This window comes from Branchiostoma belcheri, unplaced genomic scaffold, assembly GCF_001625305.1.
Source record: "Branchiostoma belcheri isolate BF01 breed outbred unplaced genomic scaffold, Haploidv18h27 scaffold44, whole genome shotgun sequence".
Classification (NCBI taxonomy): Eukaryota; Metazoa; Chordata; class Leptocardii; order Amphioxiformes; family Branchiostomatidae; genus Branchiostoma; species Branchiostoma belcheri.
The window spans coordinates 1,203,517-1,227,417 of NW_017804065.1; the positions used below are offsets into that span (position 1 = coordinate 1,203,517).

Sequence of the window (23,901 nt, forward strand, 5' to 3'; positions counted from 1 at the left end):
CAGTACCAAGGACAGCTGTGTTTAGATGTGTGGGAATGGTGATCAACAAGGACAGGTGTGTTTACACGTGTGAGGATGGTGTTCAGTATCAAGAACAGGTGTGTTTACACGTGTAAGGATGGTGTTCAGTACCAAGGACAGATGTGTTTACATGTGTGAGGATTGGTGTTCAGCAACACGGACAAGTGTGCTTACATGTATGTGGATAGTGTTCAGCAATAAGGACAGGTGTGTTTACGTGTGTGTGGATAGTGTTCAGCACCAAGGACAGGTGTGTTTACATATCAATGTTCATACTAAATATTTCTGCAACAGCAAAGATGTCCACAGCAGATCCATCTCATCAGGGTGCAGGAAGTGCCACTGGGCAGGTGCAGACTGCAGGATCAGCTATGGATAAAGAAGATCGCGAAAAGGAAGGAAAAGGTATTCCTATGATTCATGTTACAAAAGGAGAAATCTGAGCTATCAGGAAAAGGAGAGATGCCCAGATATCCATGTATTCTGCCTAATCAGTCATGCAACTCATGTCAGTATTTTGTCACAAAAGCCTGTTGTATTAATAGTCTATAAAGTAGAATTCAACTCAGATCAATTAAGATCAGACCAAGCCTATCTAATATGTCACTACAAAAAAAATTGGAACAGTAGATAAACATTTACATGAGCAAGTTTTTAAAATATAATTACATGTACATTAAGATCAGACCAAGCCTATCTAATATGTCACTACAGGAGCTGTGTGAGGCTGCAAAGACTGGAGACACAGCAAAAGTAAAGCAGCTGTTAGATGAGGGAGTCAAGTCCCAGGTTACCAGTGGCTATATGGTTAGTGGTCTTGTGTTCTGTTATGGCACGATCTCATTTGTTGTAGGCCATTGTATGATTTTTAAGTCATACAATTTTCGTGCAGGCTGTGACAGAACCAGCTACGGGCAAGGATCTAAGACAGCCTTTTCAGTAAGGTCCACTCTGCTCTTACAATACTAAAGGACAAAATTGTGTTTTACAGAAAAGAACTCCACTGCACCTTTCAGCTGAGAATGACCATTATGACATTGCCACAGCTTTACTGAAAGCTGGTGCAGCTGTAAACGCACGAGATGTTGTGGTAGGTTGATTGATTTTTTGCACAACCACTTAGGACACTAATGTTGTAGTTGAGGACTGCGGTAGCAAACATGCTGCCAACCTTACTGGTAATACTGTAAATTGTTGAACTTTCATGATGGTTTGCTGTAGGAGGTGTTGTAACTTCACCGTGAAAACAATTTTGTCAAGCAATGAAGACATTTGCAGTGTCCAAAACTCCTACCGACACCCGAAAAATAAAACCAATGTCAAAGTTACGATTTACAGTTTTCTTCATTCCATCATGCTGCCACACTTAATTTGATAATACTTTAATTTGTATTCTCCTGTCTGTCACAGGAAAGAACTTCTCTGCATTTGGCAGCTGTAAATGGTCACCATAACCTTGCAACAGCTTTGTTGGGAGCTGGTGCAACTGTGAATGCACGTGATGATCAGGTACACAGTCATGTAGACTATTGGATTCGCTGCTTTGGTATATCATAAGAATGAAAGACCTTTATTGTACTTGTTAATAGTCTTACGAGCTTTGATGGCTAAATGTGTACTAGAGAGTATGTACAGGTTCGCTTCCTTAGCTGCAAATTGTAAGAACAAATGGACAACTTATCGTCTGTGGTTTATTTAGTTGCAGAGATAAAGATATTGATACTGTAATTTGCCTTGTAGCAATGGACTCCAGTGCACCTGGCAGCCATGAATGGCCACCATGAAACTGTAACAGCTTTACACAAGGCTGGAGCAGATGTAAATGCACGGGACAATGAGGTTGGTTGATTGGCTTGTCACCAGGAACAGGACAAAGTTCATAAATTTCTGTATCATTATACAGTTGATATTTCATATGTCCCTCATACAGTTGAATTAAAGCTACATGTTCGATATAAGGCTCGTGATAAAATGTCCTTCCATAAAAAAGATCCGATGTAGTTGTAGTAATTAAGTTCTAATCCTGTTAACAATGCAAGACTAGTGTTAAATGGCAGAGTGTTTAGGCTAGCAGACACAGGATCAAGAGTTCACTGGTGCAATCCCTTACAGTCCTGGCTGGACGTTGTATCTTATGGGAATTAGGCATTTTACACACTCAGCTTTTCTCACTCCATTTAGTTGTAAAATGGGTACCTCACTTCAGTTGAGGAGGTGAAAGGTGTTGGAAGTAGAGGAATGGGCTCTGTCTTCTAATACAATGAAGAAGACACAATGGATGAACATTACCCACTGTAACCTGTACAGCCTCAAACAAGGCTTTATCTTACCAATCATACCAAAGATCACCTGATGTCCTTTACAGGAAAAGATTCCCTTGCACCTGGCAGCTAATAATGGCTACCAGGAAACTGTAGCAGTTCTACTCAAAGCAGGCTCAAATGTCAACACAAAGAACAGAGAGGTAGGTACAATAAACCTTAACTCCATGATTCCACTGGTATCCTAGGACTGCCACATTAAAGAAAAAGCTGTTACAGTAAATTTAAAGAGATCTTACTAAATGCATCATTCGGTAATCACCAAGCTATCAACACTTCAGATATCCAAGAGCCCAAGACAATCTTGGGTAGAGCCTTGAATAACACGGTTATCATTAATTTTATATAACCTGTCAGAATGTACCTGACAGAGTTGACATTAAATGTCCCCTTAAGTTTGTTAAGTTAAGTTGATTAGACAGTTACTATTATAGTCATTCTTTCCTGAACATTTAAGATTATTCTGATGATGCAATTGTTATACAGCAAAGGACTTCCATGCATTTGGCAGCCACGAATGGGCACCATGAAACTGTGACTTTACTGGCAGCTGCACCAAATGCAGATGTGAATGCACAGGACAGTGAGGTAGGTAGATAACTTGAATAGTTACTTAAATCAACTCGTGCTGTACCATCATTTGAGGTTTCATAGTTTGGACAACAGTCAAGCTTCTAATATTGGAACCACCAATATCTGTGTATAGTTCATAATTCTGCCGTCATACTCAAGACCATCTTGTGGTTTACAGCAAATAACTCCCCTGCACCTGGCATCCCGGGATGGGGACTATGAAACTGCATTGGCTTTACTGACAGCTGGTGCAGATGCTAATGTAATGGACAAGCAGGTAAGTATAGTGCTTCACACATACCTGAAGTATTCGAAGAAGAGCACAATATTTTGTTTCATTCTAGTATGCACACATGCAGGTTTTTACTCAATGGTCAGTGTGTAACAAGCCCTTAACGCCACTTCAAGGTTGCATTTTAAGTTAAATTTACAGGAATAGTCCTGAAACAGCATCTTATCTGTCTATTGAGTCAGAGATATCTTGTCTGAGACAAACTTGACTCACTTACATTGAGAACTTGACTGACCCAATAGGAAAATCAGGAGCTATGAAGGCTGCTTGGGAACATTCTTAAATCCATTCAATAGACTGGTACAGAAATGGTTTTGATCTTAGTATTTTTTGCTGACTTTCTCTTTCATGTCCAAAAATGTTGTGTTTGTGACACAGAGAGGAAAATCAACCACCTGTTGTGTGTACGGTTCATATTTCCAACAGAAAAGTGTTCCTCTCCATGAAGCTGCTCTTCACGGCCACCCTAAGTGTGTGGAAGTCCTGCTGCAGCACGGGGCTGATATCGCTGTGAGGAACAAGGTGCACTGCTGGTCACACAAATCTTGGCCCTTACATTTATTTCAGCTTTGTTACAATACATTAAACATAACTTTCTGGGTGTAATTTTGTCACAATTATGTGTATTTTCAAGTGATGAATGTTATTTTTTTGTGGAAAATCTGGATATCCTTACAGGAAGGTTTATCGACTAAGGACATTGCTAAAGATAAGGACACCAGCAGCATTGATACGGGAAGAAAGGAAGAAGTCATCCTTGGCAGAAATGCAATACTAAAGCTTCTGCAAGAGGAGAGTTCTGTGAGTTGTTGCAACTTTCATCAAGTGGAATTGTTCGAGGACATTTCTGACAAATTACCTGGCTATGATAAAGAGATGGTCAAAGTTGATAGTTATTTCATTGAATAGTACATGTTAGAATCTTTAAAATAGATTGTCCTTAGATGGCCATCTGTTTATGACTTTGTGTTCTTCCTCACAGGTGTATTGAATGTATGAATGAATTAAATACAGTGTAAAAGCTAATTCAAGAGTTTGCTGCCATTCAAACTGTCTTCATTACTTTGTAGAGAATTTATAAACGTAACAAGGAAGCTCAAGCTGTCCTGATCCGGTACTACGAAGAAAAGGGGATGACCGTGGTGAAGAAGGATTGTCCAGTGATTAAAGCAGCAGCAGAGGAGAGTGGAAAATCTGTGGAGCAAGTTAGGGTAAATTAGCTGTTTGTGTGTGTATGTGTGTGTGTGTGCGTGTATGTGAGTGCATGCATGTGACACTGTGTGAATGTGTATATTAAATGACTGGTTCATCGAACAAAACTGGTTACAGTTTTGCAGAATGCCCTATCAGAGGAGGGTTATTTGATTCAATTTGATAGATATATGGATTGATAAATGGACAGACAGACAGAGACAGACAGACAGACAGATACATGTAGCCACAGGGTTCTTCAACATGCTCAATGTGTGGCTCTCAAATACATGTATCAAGTAGCATTATGAAAATTTAACTAATCCTGCAAACAACTAAGAAGTTTGATGGGCAACACCTCTAAGTCAGGAGAATTGAGTGTTGATTTATGCATACGTGCTAACGTGGACCAATTACTGGCAAACTGTTGTCATAGCTTGGGATCCCGGGATGATTGGTTTCCATTGAGACAGAAAAAAAGAGCTCTTGTTGCACATGTTGTCATAGCAATAAAGCATGTGGGAATATACAAGTCTTAGAAGACTTATAGATCAAACAGCATGCATCTGTATTATTATTCTCTAAACCTCTAGAATTTCATCAACTATTACAAGAGAAAGGCTAGCAGTGGGAAGAGACCAGCTGATGAACCGGCTGGTAGTCAGAGTGACAGAGTGGCTAAGGAAAGCAGAGGTAAGGGAGATCATGTACTTTACAGAGAACCCTTGGAAAAGGGGATTAGGTAGAATGGTGACTATCTACATGTAGATCATGACCAGTTAAACATTTCATGCAGGAGTTCAACAGAACTTTGATCCATTTAGTTTTCAGCTTTAATGTATGTGTAAGGATAATACAATGTGTATATATATAGAGAGAGACTGCATGACATAGTATATGTTTTAAAAAATGATGCACCTGGTAGGACTTTAATCATGTACACTAACCTGTTTATATATATGACCTCTTCCCACATGACCTCAATGAAAAGTGGCCAGCCTTTGTCTTGTGTGCTTACCTGTGTGTGGTTGGTATGTTCAGGTTTGTTTACATGTTAGGATGGTGTTCAGCACCAAGGACAGGTGTGTTTACATGTGTGAGGATGGTGTTCAGTACCAAGGACAGCTGTGTTTAGATGTGTGGGAATGGTGATCAACAAGGACAGGTGTGTTTACACGTGTGAGGATGGTGTTCAGTATCAAGAACAGGTGTGTTTACACGTGTGAGGATGGTGTTCAGTACCAAGGACAGATGTGTTTACATGTGTGAGAATGATGTTCAATGACATGACGAATATTTCTGCAACAGAAAAGATGTCCACAGCAGATCCATCTGATCAGGGTGCAGGAAGTTCCACTTGGCAGGTTCAGACTGCAGGATCAGCTATTGATAAAGAAGAGCACGAAAGGAAGGAAAAGGTATTCCTATGATTCATGTTACAAAACGAGAAATCTGAGCTATTGGGAAAAAAAGAGAGATACCCAGATATCCATGTACTTCTGCCTAATCAGTCATACAACCCTTGTCAATATTTTGTCTGAAAAGCCTGTTGTAGTTTATGAAGAAGAATTCAACTTCATATCACAACAGTTGGCTTTATTGTTTGTTCCATTCCAACATACAGTCCAAAAATAACTGTCAACAATAGAAAATAGATCAGTATTCAGACAAGCGAAAGTAGAAGTAAGAAAAAAATCAAAATAGTAGATAATATAATTTACATGAGCAAGTGTTTGAAATATAATTACATGTACATTAAGAGCAGATCAAGCCTATCTAATATGTCACTACAGGAGCTGTGTGAGGCTGCAAAGACTGGAGACACAGCAAAAGTAAAGCAGCTGTTAGATGAGGGAGTCAACTCCCAGGCTACCAGTGGCTATATGGTTAGTGATCTTGTGTTCTGTTATGGCATGGTCACATTGTAATTTTCAAGCTGGCTGTGACAGAACCAGCTACTGGCAAGGATCTAAGATAACAAGACAGGTGAAGTTTGTACAGCACAAATATACCCCCGATTTACAAATGCACAATGATTGCGGTGTGGCAAATTTGACCGGGTTTTTAACTGTAGCCTATAGCTAAGATTTTTGAGAAAGTTGATTTTTAGACAAAAGCGAAGAGTTCCATATAACAGAAAGTGATAGGCTGATGCTGGTGGGGTAATCGTGTTGCGCAATCATGGATTCTGGCTAGCTGGTTTGTAATGTAACTTTATTTGTTTTGTAAACAGTACTGTAGTGATTCATTAATAACATATACATTGTATGCCAATCATGTAGGTTTGATTTTTATGCTTAGCTGTCTTTGACTAACTACAACAACTTTAGCCCATGAGGTCAAGAACATGCAAAGAAAGATCACAATGAGGAGCAATCCGACAGATTTTCCTGTCCTCATCTTTCGGTTCAGAGTTTCATTCATAGAGCAAATTATTATAATGATTTTTAGATTCATACGATATCCAATTTAGTTTGATCCATTAACTGGTTACATTATCAGAAATATGGAGATTACATCATTCCACTCTGCTCTTACAATACTAAAGACCAACATTTTGTTTTACAGAAAAGAACTCCACTGCACCTTTCAGCTGAGAATGACCATTATGACATTGCCACAGCTTTACTGAAAGCTGGTGCAGCTGTAAACGCACGAGATGTTGTGGTAAGTTGATAGATTTTTTGCACAACCTCGTACACATGTAGGACTCTGATGTGGTAGTTGAGGAGGACTGAGGTGCCACCACTACCACAGCTATGCTGCCAACCTTACTGATACTACTCTAAATCGTTAAACATTTCATATTAGTCAATTGGTTTTGTTTGGGGTAGGACTCTGGGAAAGGAAAATTTTCATTGTGTTGTAAATTCACCGTCAAACAATTCTGTCAAGCAATGAAGACATTTGCAGTGTTAAAAACTCCTACCGACACCCTCAAAATAAAACCAGTGTGAAAGTGTCACAATTTACAGTTTCCTTCATTCCATCATGTTGCCAAATTGATAATACATGATTGCATTCTCCTGTCTGTCACAGGAAAGAACTGCTCTACACTTGGCAGCTGTAAATGGTCACCATAACCTTGCAACAGCTTTGTTGAGAGCTGGTGCAACTGTGAATGCGCCTGCTGATCAGGTACATACTCTTACATGTACATGTAGACTATTGCATTAGCTGCTGTGGTGTATAATAATTGAATAAAAGACCTTGCATTTATTGTATATATATTATGGCTAATGTATACTAGAGAGTATGATTATACAGGTTTCAAACTTCTTGCTTCCTAAGACAGCTGTAAATAAGTCTTAGAACAAATGGCCAGCTTATAGTAAGTGGTTTATGTAGTTGTATAATTGTTGATACTGCGCCATTATGTATTAAGAATTTGTAATTTGCCTTGTAGCAAAGGACTCCAGTGCACCTTGCAGCCATGAATGGCCACCATGAAACTGTAACAACTTTACACAAGGCTGGAGCAGATGTAAATGCACGGGACAATGAGGTTGGTTGATTGGCTTGTCATCAGGAACAGGACAAAATTCACACAATACTGTATTACTATTGATATTTTATACATCCCTCGTAGAGTTGAATTAAAGCTGCATGTATTTATTGATGAGGTTCTATCAGGCTCTTGATAGAACGTCCTTCCATCAAAAATGATCCAACATGGAGTAATTAAGTTATAATCCTGTAAACAATGCAAGACTATAGTCAAATGTTGGTCAGGAGTGTTTAGGCTAGCAGACACAGGATCAAGAGTTCACGGGTTCAAACCCTACACAGTCCTGGCTGGACATTGTTAGGATCTATGGGAAAGGCACTTTACACAGCTTTCCTCACTCCATTCAGTTGTAACATGGGTACCTCACTTCAGTTGAGGAGGTGAAAGGTGTTGGAAGTAGAAGGATGGATTTTGTCTTCTAATACCATGAAGACAGAGTTCATACACAATGGTGTGAACATTACCCACTGTAACCTGTACGGCCTCCAAGGCTTTATCTTAACAACCATACCAAAGATCACCTAATGTGCTTATTACAGGAAAAGATTCCCTTGCACCTGGCAGCTAATAACGGCTACCAGGAAACTGTAGCAGTTCTACTCAAAGCAGGCTCAAATGTAAACACAAAGAACAACAAGGTAGGTACAATAGGTAACCTTAACTCCATGATTCCACTGGTATCCTAGGACTGCCACATTAAAGAAAGAAATTGTTACAATCAATCTAAAGAGATCTACTAAATGCATAAGTTGGGAATCGCCGAGCTATCAACACTTAAGATATCCGAATGGCATAAGACATTCTTGAGTAGCCTTGATAGCACGATTATCATGATAATTATATATAACCTGTCAGTACAATGTACCTGACAGAGTTGACATTAAATGTCCCCTTAAGTTTGTTAAGTTGATTGAATAGACAGTGACTTATAAGTCATTCTTTCCTGAACATTTAAGATTATTCTGATGATGCAATTGTTATACAGCAAAGGACTTCCATGCATTTGGCAGCCACGAATGGGCACCATGAAACTGTGACTTTACTGGCAGCTGCACAAAATGCAGACGTGAATGCACAGGACAGTGAGGTTGATAACTGTTACAATTAGTAACTCGTGCTGTACCATCATTTGAGGTTTCATACTTTGGACAACAGTCATTGACAAGCTTCTAATATTGGAACCACCAATATCTGTGTATTCATAATTCTGCCGTCATACTCAAGACCATCTTGTGGTTTACAGCAAATAACTCCCCTGCACCTGGCATCCCGGAATGGGGACTATAAAACTGCATTGGCTTTACTGACAGCTGGTGCAGATGCTAATGTAAAGGACAAGCAGGTAAGAATAGCGCTTCACACATACCTGAAGTATTCGAAGAAGAGCACAATATTTTGTTTCATTCTAGTATGCACACATGCAGGTTTTTACTCAATGGTCAGTGTGTAACAATGCCACTTCAGGGTTGCATTTAAAGTTAAATTAAACTTTGAATAGTCCTGAAACAGCATATTATCTGTCTATTGAGTCACAAACATCTTGTCTGAGACAAATTCGACTCACTTACATTGAGGACTTAACTGACCCAATAGGAAAAGCAGGAGGTATGAAGGCTGCTTGGGAACATTGTCTTAAATCCATTTAGACTGGTACAGAAATGGTTTTGATGAGTGTTTTCTGCTTTGATCTTTCTCTTTCCTGTCCAAAAATGTTGCGTTTGTAACACAGAGAGGAAAATCAACCACCTGTTGTGTGTACGGTTCATATTTCCAACAGGAAAGCGTTCCTCTCCATGAAGCTGCTCTTCACGGCCACCCTAAATGTGTGGAAGTCCTGCTGCAGCACGGGGCTGATATCGCTGTGAGGAACAAGGTGCACTGCTGGTCACACAAATCTTGGCCCTTACATTTATTTCAGCTTTGTTACAATACATTAAACATGACTTTCTGGGTGTAATTTTGTCACAATTATGACTGTATTTTCAAGTGATGAATGTTATTTTTTTGTGGAAAATCTGGACATCTTAACAGGAAGGTTTATCGACTAAGGACATTGCTAAAGATAAGGACACCAGCAGCATTGATACGGGAAAAAAGGAAGAAGTCATCCTTGGCAGAAAGGCAATACTAAAGCTTCTGCAAGAGGAGAGTTCTGTGAGTTGTTGCAACTTTCATCAAGTGGAATTGTTCGAGGACATTTCTGACAAATTACCTGGCTATGATGAAGAGATGGTCAAAGTTGATAGTTATTTCATTGAATAATTATTATGTTTCTTAGAATCTTTAAAATAGATTGTCCTTAGATGGCCATCTGTTTATGACTTTGTGTTCTCAGGTGTATTGAAGGTATGAAATAAATACAGTTTAGAATCTAATTTTAGAGTTTGCTTCCATTCACACTTGTCTTTATTACTTTGTAGAGAATTTCTAACCGTAATAAGGAGGCTCAAGCTGTCCTGATCCGGTACTATGAAGAAAAGGGGATGACCGTGGTGAAGAAGGATTGTCCACTGATTATAGCAGCAGCAGAGGAGAGTGGAAAATCTGTGGAGCAAGTTAGGGTAAATTAGCTGTTTGTGACATGTGCAAGGTGTGGCTCTCAAATGCATATATCAAGTAGTATTAATAATAATTATGATGATTGCACTAATCTGGCAAACAAAAGGAGTTTAATGGCCAACCTCTAGAATTGGCAGTGTTGATTTAAAAATTGTGTACAAACAATTGTCGTCATACTTTGGGATCCCAGAATGACTGGTTTCCATCAATTTGAGACATAGAATATGAGCTCATATTGGAGTTATTGTCATAGCGATAAAGAATCCCCAGTATGGCCATAAGTTCTTGGGTAGGATCGATGCCCAACCAGCCCACTGATGACAGTGAGAGAATACACCTGGCACTAATTGTGTATGTGGGAATATACAAAAATAGATAAAACAGCATGAATCTGTATTATTTCTTATCTAAACCTCTAGAATTTCATCAGCAATAGAAAGAAACGGGCTAGCAGTGGGAAGAGACCAGCTGATGAACCGGCTGGTAGTCTGAGTGACACGGTAGCTAAGGAAAGCAAAGGTAAGGGACAGAGAACCCTTGGAAAAGGGGATTAGGTAGAATGGTGACTAACTACATGTACATCATGACCAGTTATTATCAATAAACGTTTCATATTGGAGTTCAACAGAACTTTGATCTATTTAGTTTTCAGCTTTAATGTATGTGTAAGGATATATCTTACCTTGACTTCTTCCCACATGACCTCAATGAAAAGCGTCCAGCCTTTGTCTCTTCAATACCAGTAAATACATAATAGTAATCTTTCAGACATTACGAAAATCAACCATCAATCACACTCTTTCAATGCTCTTTATTTAGTATAATTTAAGATGTTATGATCTTGAGTGCAGATGGTGCCAAGAAACCTAGGACTCAGGCACGTGTGGAGGATGCAGAAAAACCTGGCTGCTCATTTCAGGGGATAGAGACGTTAATGGAGGGCTCAATCCAAGGTAAAATTGGTTTGACAGGCAAATAGGTAACTTTGTCTTGTAAGATGTGGGTTATTCAATCGCAGACCATCAAAAACTTTCCAAATGGTACATACTGTGCCACTATGTTGTTATCGTTGAGTTGACTAATGATGATTTAAAAAGTTGTAATATTATATTTAGTAACTAGTACTTGTTACCAGGTATGTTGACTTGACCCTTAAGGTCATGATGCTAGAGGTCACCCCGTGATTGAGTGATTCAGGTTCAACTTGGTAATGCTTTGAGTTAAAGAACAGTCTATCTTGTAATAATTATATTTATATAATAATGTTCTCTTGTTAAATAAACAAATAACAATAAACAATAATTGTTTTTCATAGATGGGGCATCAGGAAGCAGCACTGACGTCACCATCTCCACACAAACTTTGCAGTCAAAACAAGGTGATAATGTTTTCTTTCTATCATTTTGCATGGAAAGTAGTAAAAGTAACATGATTAAGATTATTTCTCTACAACTACATGCCTGAAGCTATAAGTAACGTTACATTGTACATGTAACATACATGTACATAAAATGTTCATCAACATAATGATAATTAAGAACTCATTCCTATATTCCTATACTATATTCTAAAATATACATCAAGCTACTTTTGTTAAGTTCGAGGATCTGTTTCTTTAGGCAGTGGTAGATGAATTTACCCAGTTTTTTTTATTCTATGATATGTGGGTTCCTTGATTCTAAGTATTTATAGTAAAATTATTTTCTCATGGTCACAAAGATCCACAAACAGCCTCAAATGTAAATCTATCAGGTATGAATTAGCAAATTAGCAAATATCAATGAAGTGTTTATAATCTGATGTTAACTCTTTTTGTTCACACAGACATTTCCACTTCAGCGGCAATTTCTGTGCTGCTGGTAAATGATGAGTATGGTACAGCTCATGGAGGTGTTTCCACCATGAGTCGTGGAGTGGCACGGCTACTGAGGAAGCACGGCGCCCAAGTTTATGCTACAGCTCTGAAAGTAACTGAGGATGACAAAAGGTCTGCCAAAAGGGATGGTGTGGAATTGCTTCTGCCTGAAGTCCACAGTGATATGCCACAGCCATGTTTGGATTGGTTGAACCATTACCACATGGTTCACTACCCAAACATACCAAGGACCCTACAGTATGTCGTCGGCCATGCAGATGTTACAAGCAAGGCTGCAAAAAGGATCAAAGAACAAAGCTGCCAGGAAGCAAAGTTGGTCCTCTTCAACCACGAGATGCCAGAAGACACAGCGTACTTCAAGACAACTAAGAAAGCGATGCAAGCACCAGACAAGGAAAGCAGAATATTGGAAGATGCAAAGTCTGCTGATGCCGTGTTCTCGGTGGGGCCCAAGATCTACAGTTACTTCGAAACAAATTACAAGTCACTTGAAGAGGCTGGGCCGAGGCACTACCTCTTTCTTCCCAGGGCATCCAAAGTGTTTGAAAACACAAATGCCAGGCCAGGAGGAGGACAGAAGGTGGTACTGTCCTTTGGAAGGGTGAGTGAAGTGGTGGTGCAAAAGGGCCATGACTTGGCAGCTCGGTCCTTGGGGTATGTACCAGAGCACATATTGAGGAACCTGAGCTGGGTTGTGCGTGGGGTCCGAAAAGATGAAGATGATTGGGAAAAGAGCCGGAAAATTCTGGAGAAGAAGATGCAGAAGCGCATTATCAAACCCACCTTTCGTCCCTTTGGCACCCAGGAGGACATCGCCAATGACATCAAACGTGCTCATCTGGTCCTGATGACATCACGCTCAGAGCCGTTTGGGCTGGTAGGGCTGGAGGCCATTGCAGCAGGCATCCCTGTTCTCATCTCTGACCAGTCAGGGCTGGCAGACATGATCAAGGACTTGAGCAAGAAATACAAGTCCCTCGAAGACCTGAGGCACAGGATCGTCAAAACCAATGTGGAGGAGTCCGCGGTGGAGGAAACTGCAAGAAGATGGGCAGACAAGATCACAGATACCCTGGAATACTCCGAAGGGGAGTTTGAGAAAGCTGCAGAGTTCAAAAAGAAGCTCTTGGAGTCCAAGTACTGGGAAGAATCCAACAACGATCTGCTTCGTGTCTGCGGATTGATTGAGTGAATTTAGATCACTTCTGATCTAGATTGAGAGAGCCTAGGTCAGTTCTGGATCTAGATTGAGAAAGTCTTAGACCATTTCTGCATCACAAGAGAATTCAGGTGTAATCTGTCAGTTCCCAATTCTATGAGACAGCAATCACTGAGTGACCGAAAATTTGTGAAATACACTAGATTTCCAGGGAACCTGCAAATGTCTGATTTAGAATGTACCATGTAAATGTATGATTTAAAGACAATGTAAGCAGGGCAAAACTGCCATTTGCATTTTGTAAGGAGTATTTTGTTCTTTTCTGTAAGGAATATGTTAAATGGTTTCACACTTAAGTCTTACCTTAGAAGAAGCTTTTGCACTGAACACCAAATGTAAAATCGCAGTAAGTCTTGTACGTCCCAGACAATTAATAAATATGTAAAACCATTCCTTTGATGATTTATAAGACAACAAACGCCTGTCACCTTGATGTCACTGTTTAATGTTTGTATATGTACTTCAGAAGTGTTTCCAACACTCATCCTGCACTGTAGTCATTACTGTTATTTTTTGTGAATAAAGGAAGGGGGTACTCTGAGAGAGGACAGTGGTGAGAAAGGAGTCACAGGTAGAAGTTCTCAGAAGCGAGCCTCCTGTGTGTTTGTACCGGCCACGCCTGTGTCCAGTGTACTTCATAGTCCTGTAGTCAGTCCCTCCAGCAGCATCACAAAGAATCCTGGTTCTAAAACAACAACTGGCCCTGCTTATCAACAACAAACACACAAAAGTGTTAAAATATATGTTATGTATAACGTTATGACGTTATGTTCATAATTTTGTGTAATCTAGCTTTTAGTATGTGATATTTTTATTTGACGTGATGGTGTGTATTTCATTTGTTGGATGGCTACTTGCCTGACTAACATTTTTTATCACAGACAATATTTACCAATTCTTACCTACATTTGTCTAATTGGAATAATGTTGACTTTATCAGAATTTTCTGAATTTCTTCTTATGGAAACTTCAAAAGATGTCGATGTCATTGATGATGATCAGAAACATTTCCCACAAGCTAGTATGTGCGCATCAGTATTGAGTAATAAGGGTGTGGTAGTATAGAAACTTCAAAAGCTATAGAATATTTTTGTTTTTTTATACCTTTCTGTTGATATCTGATAGCTACGGAATAGGAGGTAGGACAATTGTGTCCTCCCACCAGCAACACATCTGGTGTGAATTAAGATCAATAAAGGACAGGGACCACGTGTCCCTAAATCAGTCTTGCCCAAGTCGTGGTCGAGTGTGGACATCATTATAGCAGCCTTCAGTATACCTCTCTCTCTCTCTCTCTCTCTTATATATATATATATATATATATATATATATAGAGAGAGAGAGATATAGATATATATATATAGAGAGAGACAGAGAGAGATACATAGATATAGATAACACCTGTGTCACCATCAGTTTTACCATATACATGTATCAGTAAGTATACATTACTGTAGTGGAACATCATTACTATGTACATGTATACATGAATTAATGAATGTATAAGGAACTTCATTGCACAGAATTTGTACGTAAACACAACAGTTTGTTAAAGTAAAGTTGAAGTACACAATGTACATTACTTTAGGCCAAGATTTTCGAGACAGCGGGCTTTTGGGCAGAAAATTTTACGGCAGCGGGATGCTATCGGGAATTCTCTTGACACGGCGTTCCCCGCTGTCGCCAGGACTGCTGTCGTCAGTACAGCTTTCTTGAAAATCGGTATCTAAAGTGGACCTTAGTCAGATGTTATCCATTATTCGTGTAAAAATACCTTCCTGGATTCCAAGGCACAACAACAGTGAAATACAATGATCTACAAACTACAAAGTACAGAACATTATAGATAATAACGACTGTTACTGAAATAGTTATAACAACATATGTCAGAAGACAAATACGAAAATTCAGGCGGTGTTATTGGTGTAATTCACATTTGTAAAAATTCGACAGCTAGTGATGATGACTATTTCAGATCTTCGATAGTTTCTGCAATACTTTCAAACTTAACTACAACATTTTCAAACTAAAATTGTATCTACTTTTCTTTGAATGACGAAACATAGTTCTCTGTTATTGGGCAATAATTAGTAAGGACAATAACGGTTACTACACAGTGTGGACTGTTAAACCTAACATCTGAACTTTTTTGTGTAGAAATGTTACAAATACGCTATGGGAGGCTCATACACTTTTAATTCCCCATAATTACCTTTCCCATAACTGTAAGTCACCAAACAATAATTTTGGTAAGTGCACAAGTTAAAAATTTAGATAGCTTTACGTTCTCTTAGAAGTGTAACTTGATAGGGTCAGAATTAGATAAAGGCTGGTTTTTCAAGTAGCGTAAGATCTTCATGTTGTGTCCTCCTCACACAGTACTGCAGCAACAGCTTTGACCCGCAAGTCCCGATAACCCAAAAACTACTACATACATACAAATTACTATATCTCAACCTGCCTAATGTTACAAAAGAATCGTACGCTACTTAATATAAAATTAATTTAAGCTTAAAATTGTAAGTCGCCAAATAACTTTGGCAAATATGCAGGCCACTGTTAAAAGTTTGGAAATGTCACTTTGTATAGTTATGATTAAACTCTGTGATTACTCATCAGACAAGTACTTCTAAGTGTAATTTGTGACCTCCTGGCCCACGACGACATCAGTAAACTTTCAAGCCTCCACAACCCCCAAACTACTAAATAACATCATGGTTCATTTGTTCATTGCGAAATTAACAACAGTCGAAATATCCAGCAGACCTCTCAACGGTCTCTATTAGCACTAGGTTTAGGTATCTTAATGATCTTTTAATGGTCTTCTAATGATCTCGTCTTCTAATGATCTTTGACTGATCTGCAAGATCGTTAATACTGGTAGTCTTTTAGTGATCTTTAAGACCAATCATTATAATATTGTTTGTAAATGACTGTTCACCAACAGTCTTCTTCGTGTGAAAATGTGGATTTACTCATGGTGTTTCAACTTTTGCGTGCACAGAATTTACCTGCGACTCACTCGGCCCTGTGCCATAAGATACATTTCCAGAACCCGAGGATTTAGTGATGGCCATAGACTGAACCTGTCTTGTCTTAACATTCTGACTGTCAATAGTCATAATGGTGATTATGACCACTGGTTAGAGTATTTTTGATTCAATACTAATGATGGCCCGAGACTGGCCCTGCCCTGTCTTAATACATGCTGGTTGTCAATATCTTCATACTGGTGATCATAATCATGGGTCATTGCAGAAGATGTCTGATTATGACCGCTGGTAGATAAATGGGGCCTTTGGTAGAGTTCCCACACGTTTGTACATAGGATTTGGCTGTAAGCTACAAACTGTAGCTACTAGCTCGATCGCGAGCTCGTTGGTGTGGCATAGATCTCCAAAATGTAGAGATCGGGTGTTCGTTTGAGACTGGCCCCGCCCTATCTGATAAAACATGCTTGTCAATATCTTCACACTGGTCTGTCATCATGACCACTGCCACTGGTCATCACAGAAACTGTTTGTGCCGCTACCAACGACACTGGGATTATAGTCCTAAAGGAGGACGCCTGGTCCTGTGCCTCATGTACCCCACTGTGAGAAAGACTGCCGGAAAACAGGACAATACCAAGAAGTACTGGAGCACTGATAGAGGCAAAGGGATCAGACGGGAACTGTCCGTGTTGCTATCTGCGTTGCCAAAAGAAAAAGATGTTGGTACTTCAGATGAAGTGAATAAAGTTCGGATATGTCTGGACATAAAGAGAACTGCGGTGTTTTTTATGAAGAAAGGCGCGGTGCTTTCTTGGACGAAAAGAAGAAGTGCGGTTCTTGTTAGACGAAGAGAAGAAATTTAAAAAGTGTCGTACTTTTTTTATGAAGAAAAGTGCGGTTCTTATTGGACGAAGAGGAGAAAAGTGCGGTGCTTTTTTTATGAAGAAAAGTGCAGTTCTTGCTGGATGAAGAGAAGAAAAGTGCGGTGCCTTTTTGGGTGAAGAGAGACAAGTGATCATGCCAAAATATGAGCTGCATCGCCGACTTGCCGGAGGTACATGTACATGTCTCTTGATCCTGAGTCAGAAAAATACAACCACGTTCACTAAATCCTGAGGTATCCAAGTAATAAGATACCCTCACCGACGTAAGTTACTAACCTAGGTGATGCTAGACATTAATAGATGACAATCATATAAATCAGGACCCAATTTGCCATATCCATGAGGAAACTATAAGAATCTGCTGCGTTCAATGATAGGACTACTTAGATTTGTGACGTGTGTAATTGATCGAGAACGAGGGAAATATGAACACCTAATTTGCATACTTAATGAGAAAATGCTATAATTCCATGGTAACTGCCTTTCAAAACTTTTAACGTAGACGCTAGGAAATATAGCACACAGACGACAAGTCACGCTGCATGGATAATTTGCTCTGAAACTGCCACGCCCATCACGCCCGCCTTTAACAATTTAAATGTGGCGCGTTTTTGCACACGGCCCGTAGGGAAGGGTCATGTCAGTCAGCCACTTCCTGGACGGGAGGCAAGGACCGCGGGACGATCGTCTGCTCCCTGCGGCATGGGAAAATAACCTCCCCGGGTCTCCTACCAACCCCTACTTCCCTGCTTTGCTTGGATAGAATGTTCCTGCAACGCTAAGTTTTACCCTGCGACTATTTGCTTGCTAGGAGAGTTGAAGAGAAGCATCGCCAATGGAGGACCTGATCTGTGAGTACCGCTCCATCACATACACTCCACCCTGCCCCCGTATCAAAAACACTCCCTCACATTCCTGCAATATTTGCGTCTTCATCGATTTTAATTCGTGACCAGTGGATGAACAACACGACTTTCAGCTCGTCAACTGGATCTGTACAGCATGTAGTCTCCGTTATGGCTGCTTTCTGTGCACATTTCGGGCACACGGTGAAGTTTAACTGCAAATAGCCGAGTTCAGGGTTCGGGGCGAGTGATTTGTTACCATTTCGTCAACATGGCGTGCACGAAAACACGACAGTCCTCCGGAATAACACTACTCTCGACATGGACAGCAAGAACAGTTTATGGACGTTGTCAGACACATGTTACTATGTGTTACTGTGTGTTATGTCTGCATGGGTGTTTCGGGCGGCCTGTGCGTGGTACGGCCCTACCCTGATATTTTGCCCCTTGTGTGGTGGTTCTCTGTCACCACCTAGCCCAAGGAAAATACCTTATAAATCGGAACCGGAAACATCCAGATTTATTTGATCTGCTACATTCAAAGTAGGTCATTCAGTTTTTCGTATTCCTAATTTATCTTCCTCCAATTCATATTCCTGATTTGGGGGCTTAGAATATGGATTTGCAGAGGTAACGGTGTCTGGGATAACAGATGATTTATTTATTTTTTCTGGCAAAATCACTGGAAAACGGAACTCCATAAACATGTAACGTTAGTGCTAGCCAGGAGAATACTAGTACACATGTAGTAAATGGACCAGAGCCTCGAGACTTTAAAGCACCAAATGAGCAATGTGAAGGAGTCACCCTTAATATGATTGTTACATCAGTCTTAATTACATTAAGCCAGGGAAGGGTAATTGTTCTTTAAGGGCGTAATTTATTTGTTTTCGGTAAATTTTATTGTTTGTCTCAAATCATGTTTGTTTTGTAACATGTGATCTGAAACTAATGTAACATTATATCACAGTTAACAGTTCATTTGAACATTGGAACTAGATTCATACGCATTTCTTGGAAATCACTAGCCGTGACACATTTGACAGAATACAGTAACAAGTAGAATGAATTTGTATGCTTCACCATTCAGTTTGAATTTTGTAATATTGTTTAAGTTTCCTAGTACACATTTGTTCATGTGTACTAGTATGTATCCTGCAAAAGTTGTATATAACGCTATAGTGACAATAAATTCATCCCAATTTATTCAGATATTTTCCATACATCGGAGTTATAATAGGGTACAATCTGATCCTATATTATATTTCAAACTAATGTTTTGAGGTATAACGTTACATTTTCCTGGAGCGATTTTTTAAATTTTTCATTGTTCCACTCATTCTGCAGTAATGACATAATTTTCTTTGTTTGATATGCAAAAGGCGATCAGATGAGAGCATGCGGTAAGTCCCTGGGGTAGCAGACCTTAATGGCTTCACATCACTGAGTTTTATGCCTGGGTTGACAATGACTCATTTTAGACCAGAAGGTCAAATATGGCACTAAGCCCACACAGGAACTGTACTGTTATTACCTTGATTTTACACACGGTAACAGATGTAATATTGCATTTGCAAATCCAGGGAAGGACAATATGTAGAGATTTTTTAATCCAAGTTTTATTATTGCTAGGCACGTCATACTAGAAAACTTCAAATTTCTAGTAATATGGAAACTATGGGCAAAGAACTGATTTGATCTAGTATGTGACATGTGTAATCCCTGAAGGTAACATACTTAAGTACTGTAAATTTTGAAGCTTTTGCAGCACAGTATTCATTGTGATCTCGACTGAAAATGTCTTCCTTGTATGACTGCTGTACTAGATAATTACATGTATTTCAAAAGTGAATCTAAAGCACTGAAAACATCCATTTCCCTCCTAAAGCTGAATAACACTACTGTGAAATTATCATGATTTACAGTATATAGTTTGTGTACACTGTGTTATTTTGAGATGGAGGGTCTAACACAATGTAAGGTCATACCAGTGCAGTTCTGAAGATGGAAGAATTCATTGTCGTACTCCAATACTTGTAGTTGTTCTGTCATGTTTGCTGTATGAATCAGCACTTGTCACCCCTCCACCTTACTACCCAGGTTAACACAGTAGTCACAGTGGCTTGTCATCCCTGACCAGATTTCATGCCTAGTCTAGAGTTAAGCCTTTGTGTACACATAGGGTAGGGCTTACATTGTGTTGTTGTAAGGGATGGGTTTGCAGTCTCTGCCATGACAAGTCCCAGTAAAACAGGCTTTGAAAGATTGATGCCATCACAACAGTGTCCATATCCCTGCCAAGCTTTGGCATGAAATGTAATGTTCTAACCCTTACCAGTTGTACACTGTACCTGATACCTGTACAAACATGGTGCGGGGTCTGTCATATATTATGATATAAGATTTTGTTAGTCCAATCTACAACAGAATGCAGGTTGGACTGCCTGGACAAAATAGTGACTAGCATAGTGACTACCTGGACAAAATATTTTCAGGGGTGCACAGATCTTTCTATTTTGCCACACTGCCTTCCAGTTCTTTCCTTGATTGCAGCTCTGCACAAGGCATAATGATGATGATGTAGATGTTACAACTTACACTGTGTTCTGTAGCTCAGTGTAGTTGTTGAAACAACCTCTGGCTACAGCCAGCCTTTAATCGATCCCTGCAGGTGCCATTATCTCGACTCTCAGTCTCAGAGTTTTGTTTCACAAGCCATAGTTAGGTAGAAATGCCAAGTGAAATAATGCAGAGAATTGGGGAATTTAGCTTGATAGAAAAGCAGTGAGCCCACCAAAAGCAAGAGTACAATACTGATCACGCTGTAATTGTGTCTGACATGCTAGCTCAAAATATCTCTCCGCAATCACAAAGCTCTCCACGCATGTCAGTAGCTGATCACTGTGGATGAACTTGGACCACACGCAAGGTTTACTGTGAATCTCCTATTAACTGCATGGTTTGCTGTCAAAGAAACATGGTATGCTGCATTTCAGGCTGCTGATCTGGTATGGGTGTCTAGTGAATTAAAGACCATTAACAGAATCACACAGGTTTAACTGATGGTGACCTGTCAAACTTAACAGCCGTTATGTAACATCAATTAACCAGTACAACGTTCAGAAATAACATTTCCCATTTAGTATTATATGGTCATTGCTTACATGTACTATTGTGAGTATACTAGGACTAAAAGCAGAAATTAGAATTCGTACACCAAGGAACGATAGCTCTACATACAGTAACTTTGTTATCTTTGCTTAGAAGGTTAACGTTATATCATTTGTAATGTTTGTACGAATATTTGTTTAGATGTGGTTTAGCAGCATAGTTGTAATTCAAGAAGCTTTGGATGAATTGTCGTCAAGCTTGGTACATGTTATTGTATATGGTCAGGTGTACAACTTGATAGAATACAGGGGCACATCTCTAGCACGGTTCAGGCATACTATTTTTGGCACCATCCCTCATAGCACGAAGTCTAATTTTCTAATTCAATGACTCTCAATTTTTGACAAGTCAGATGTTCAAATGAGTCTGTCTTCTGAATCGCTATGAAATATAAATTACTTGTCGTTTTCAAGAATAAGCATGTGTTAGTCAGGGCTCGCAGGGCTCGAAATACTGGGTGCATAATATGTGCACCTTAGTGCACCCAAAACTGGAGCTGTGCACCCAATAGATCTGTGGGTGCACTGATGCACCCAACTATTTTGTAGGTCTATGATAAGTAATTCTTGATAAAGTAATTTGCAAATGAATAAACATGACAAAACTTATCTTCATAAGTGTGATTTTAATTGCATTTCAACGTCATCCAGAATATTTCAAGCACAGCATAGAGACCAACTATAGAAGTGTGTTCTTTAATGATTCAGAAGTTGTTATTTCTTCTTTAGTGATGACATTTACAGTTGGTACTGTAGTACTAGTAGGGTCCAACTCAGTTGTACCTCAGACTTGTTTGGCTTGGCAGTCTGCCCAAACTGAAGTATGTGGCTTCCTGTATTGTTTAAGAGTCCCATGATAAGGGGCGATGCAAACAAGAAAGAAAGGTCATGTGTGTTAGTGAGAAAAAATATTGTAAATATACATTTGTCACCTGAACTTGATTGCTTTTTAAACACTTGAAAAAAGGCAGAAATGGTAGCAAACTAAGACCAGTGTTAGCTATGAATAAAATTTGCATCATAATTTATTGGTTAGTTACCTAATTATGAATACCTTTTTGGGTTTAGAGTGCATATATGTTTTTTTTACAATTACATTGTTATTCTTGTCTTATAAGAAACGTTTAGAAAACACTGAATATTCATGAAAGTTAAATTTGTCACACAGAAATGTACTTGTCATCAACTAAATTTACTTGTTCTAATGCCTTTTTCTAAACCCTCCTTATGGACTCCAGTGTTGCCAGATACATGTATGATAACCTGCTAATGCATTCTTCTGTGTTGGGAGTCTTTGGAATTACTCAAACACAAATACTGCCTTGTATTGCAGTAATGTCAGGACTGCTGCAGCAACATGATCTGCAATAGTTAGTGAGTTTATTTATCCAGGGGAAAACATTATTTATGCCAAAAAAACAGTTACTCAAGCAACTGGATATGATTTTGGAAACGGTCAGACGTTTCAAGTAGCATCCACTACGGTAACCTTTCATCAGTGACACTAAGAGACTGCAGGAGAAATACAGGTTTATAAGCATGAACTAAGTAACTTGTTTTTTGGCGTATCTTATTACCTGGATGTCTATTGCACCAACGAAAACATTATTTGCCTCTTGGAAAATTCCCTTGTACAGTACGAGTCATCACATGACTGATTTGGATACAGTAGGAAACTGGAGTTTTACGTTTATTAGTTTGTGGTATTGTTGGTAATTTGTCGTTGAAGGTACATGATCCTTTGTAGAAATCTTGGTGTCTTTGAAATAAAAATTCACAAGCTAGTACAGGGTACAGCTCCAAAAGCTACAACATGGCTTAGCTTGCAGATGGCCATGACCTAAAATAGAACCAACAGTAACTCTTGAACATACTTGTTCAATAGATCTGTCATTACATCTTAGGCTGCTAAGCAACAGGGGCGTGACTGTGGCCCTGCTGTCAGCTCCTGTTTGTCTCCTACAGACAGGTGGATAGTTTTATCAGTGAAGTACTGTGTTAGTCTCCTTGTGTGTGGTGCGTGTACTTGACCACTCATGGCACATGGTGATAAAATCTCTGCTAGGGATGGAAATTCATTTTGGGGGCAATTGTTACACTAATACACTTACGTGCTCAGAAAATATTTTTTGGGCAGGTTTGCAGATGTAAAGTACTTGTATCAATATTTCCCTACTGGGAGAACTATCAAGGCCAGTAGCGAATCTATTTGATTGGTATTGGCCAACCTTGGCCTAACTGTGTGGTTGAATAAGTTAGAAATCTCCTGTTGCCTTAACCTGTCTGTGCCCTGATAGAAGTAGTCCAATGATTGCTTCTGTATATTGCACCAATCTTGCATTTTAATGACATTTCTGAGATAAAGATTCCTGCTATCCACCTGCAGGCATGACAATTACATCATGGAAGTGCTCTGGAAAGTCCAAATTTAATCTGGACGCTGTTCTAT

The 23,901-nt window shown here is 39.3% G+C and overlaps 2 protein-coding genes across 14 annotated transcripts in view; both read left to right on the forward strand.

Annotated features, from left to right (window-relative positions):
* The first annotated feature begins 371 nt into the window (after window positions 1–371).
* LOC109478599 (serine/threonine-protein phosphatase 6 regulatory ankyrin repeat subunit C-like) lies at window positions 372–14,784 on the forward strand. Its single transcript, XM_019780269.1, has 26 exons — window positions 372–426; window positions 736–828; window positions 1,013–1,111; window positions 1,432–1,530; window positions 1,762–1,860; window positions 2,387–2,485; window positions 3,094–3,192; window positions 3,634–3,729; window positions 3,886–4,008; window positions 4,278–4,418; window positions 4,992–5,091; window positions 5,707–5,816; window positions 6,192–6,284; window positions 6,967–7,065; window positions 7,438–7,536; window positions 7,805–7,903; window positions 8,446–8,544; window positions 8,892–8,993; window positions 9,150–9,248; window positions 9,684–9,779; window positions 9,938–10,060; window positions 10,327–10,467; window positions 10,885–10,984; window positions 11,317–11,418; window positions 11,781–11,843; window positions 12,290–14,784. Exons 2-26 carry the CDS (start codon window positions 826–828, stop codon window positions 13,531–13,533), a joined length of 3,627 nt encoding a protein of 1,208 aa, XP_019635828.1. The 5' UTR covers window positions 372–426; window positions 736–825; the 3' UTR covers window positions 13,534–14,784.
* A 3,285-nt stretch (window positions 14,785–18,069) lies between these two features.
* LOC109478479 (actin-binding LIM protein 2-like) overlaps window positions 18,070–23,901 on the forward strand; it is a 65,800-nt gene continuing 59,968 nt past the window's right edge. For all 13 annotated transcript variants that reach the window (XM_019780016.1, XM_019780017.1, XM_019780022.1 and 10 more), the window contains exon 1: window positions 18,070–18,288. In XM_019780016.1, coding sequence (XP_019635575.1) covers window positions 18,273–18,288 — 16 coding nt within the window. In that variant the 5' untranslated portion in view covers window positions 18,070–18,272. The remainder of the gene's footprint in view (window positions 18,289–23,901) is intronic.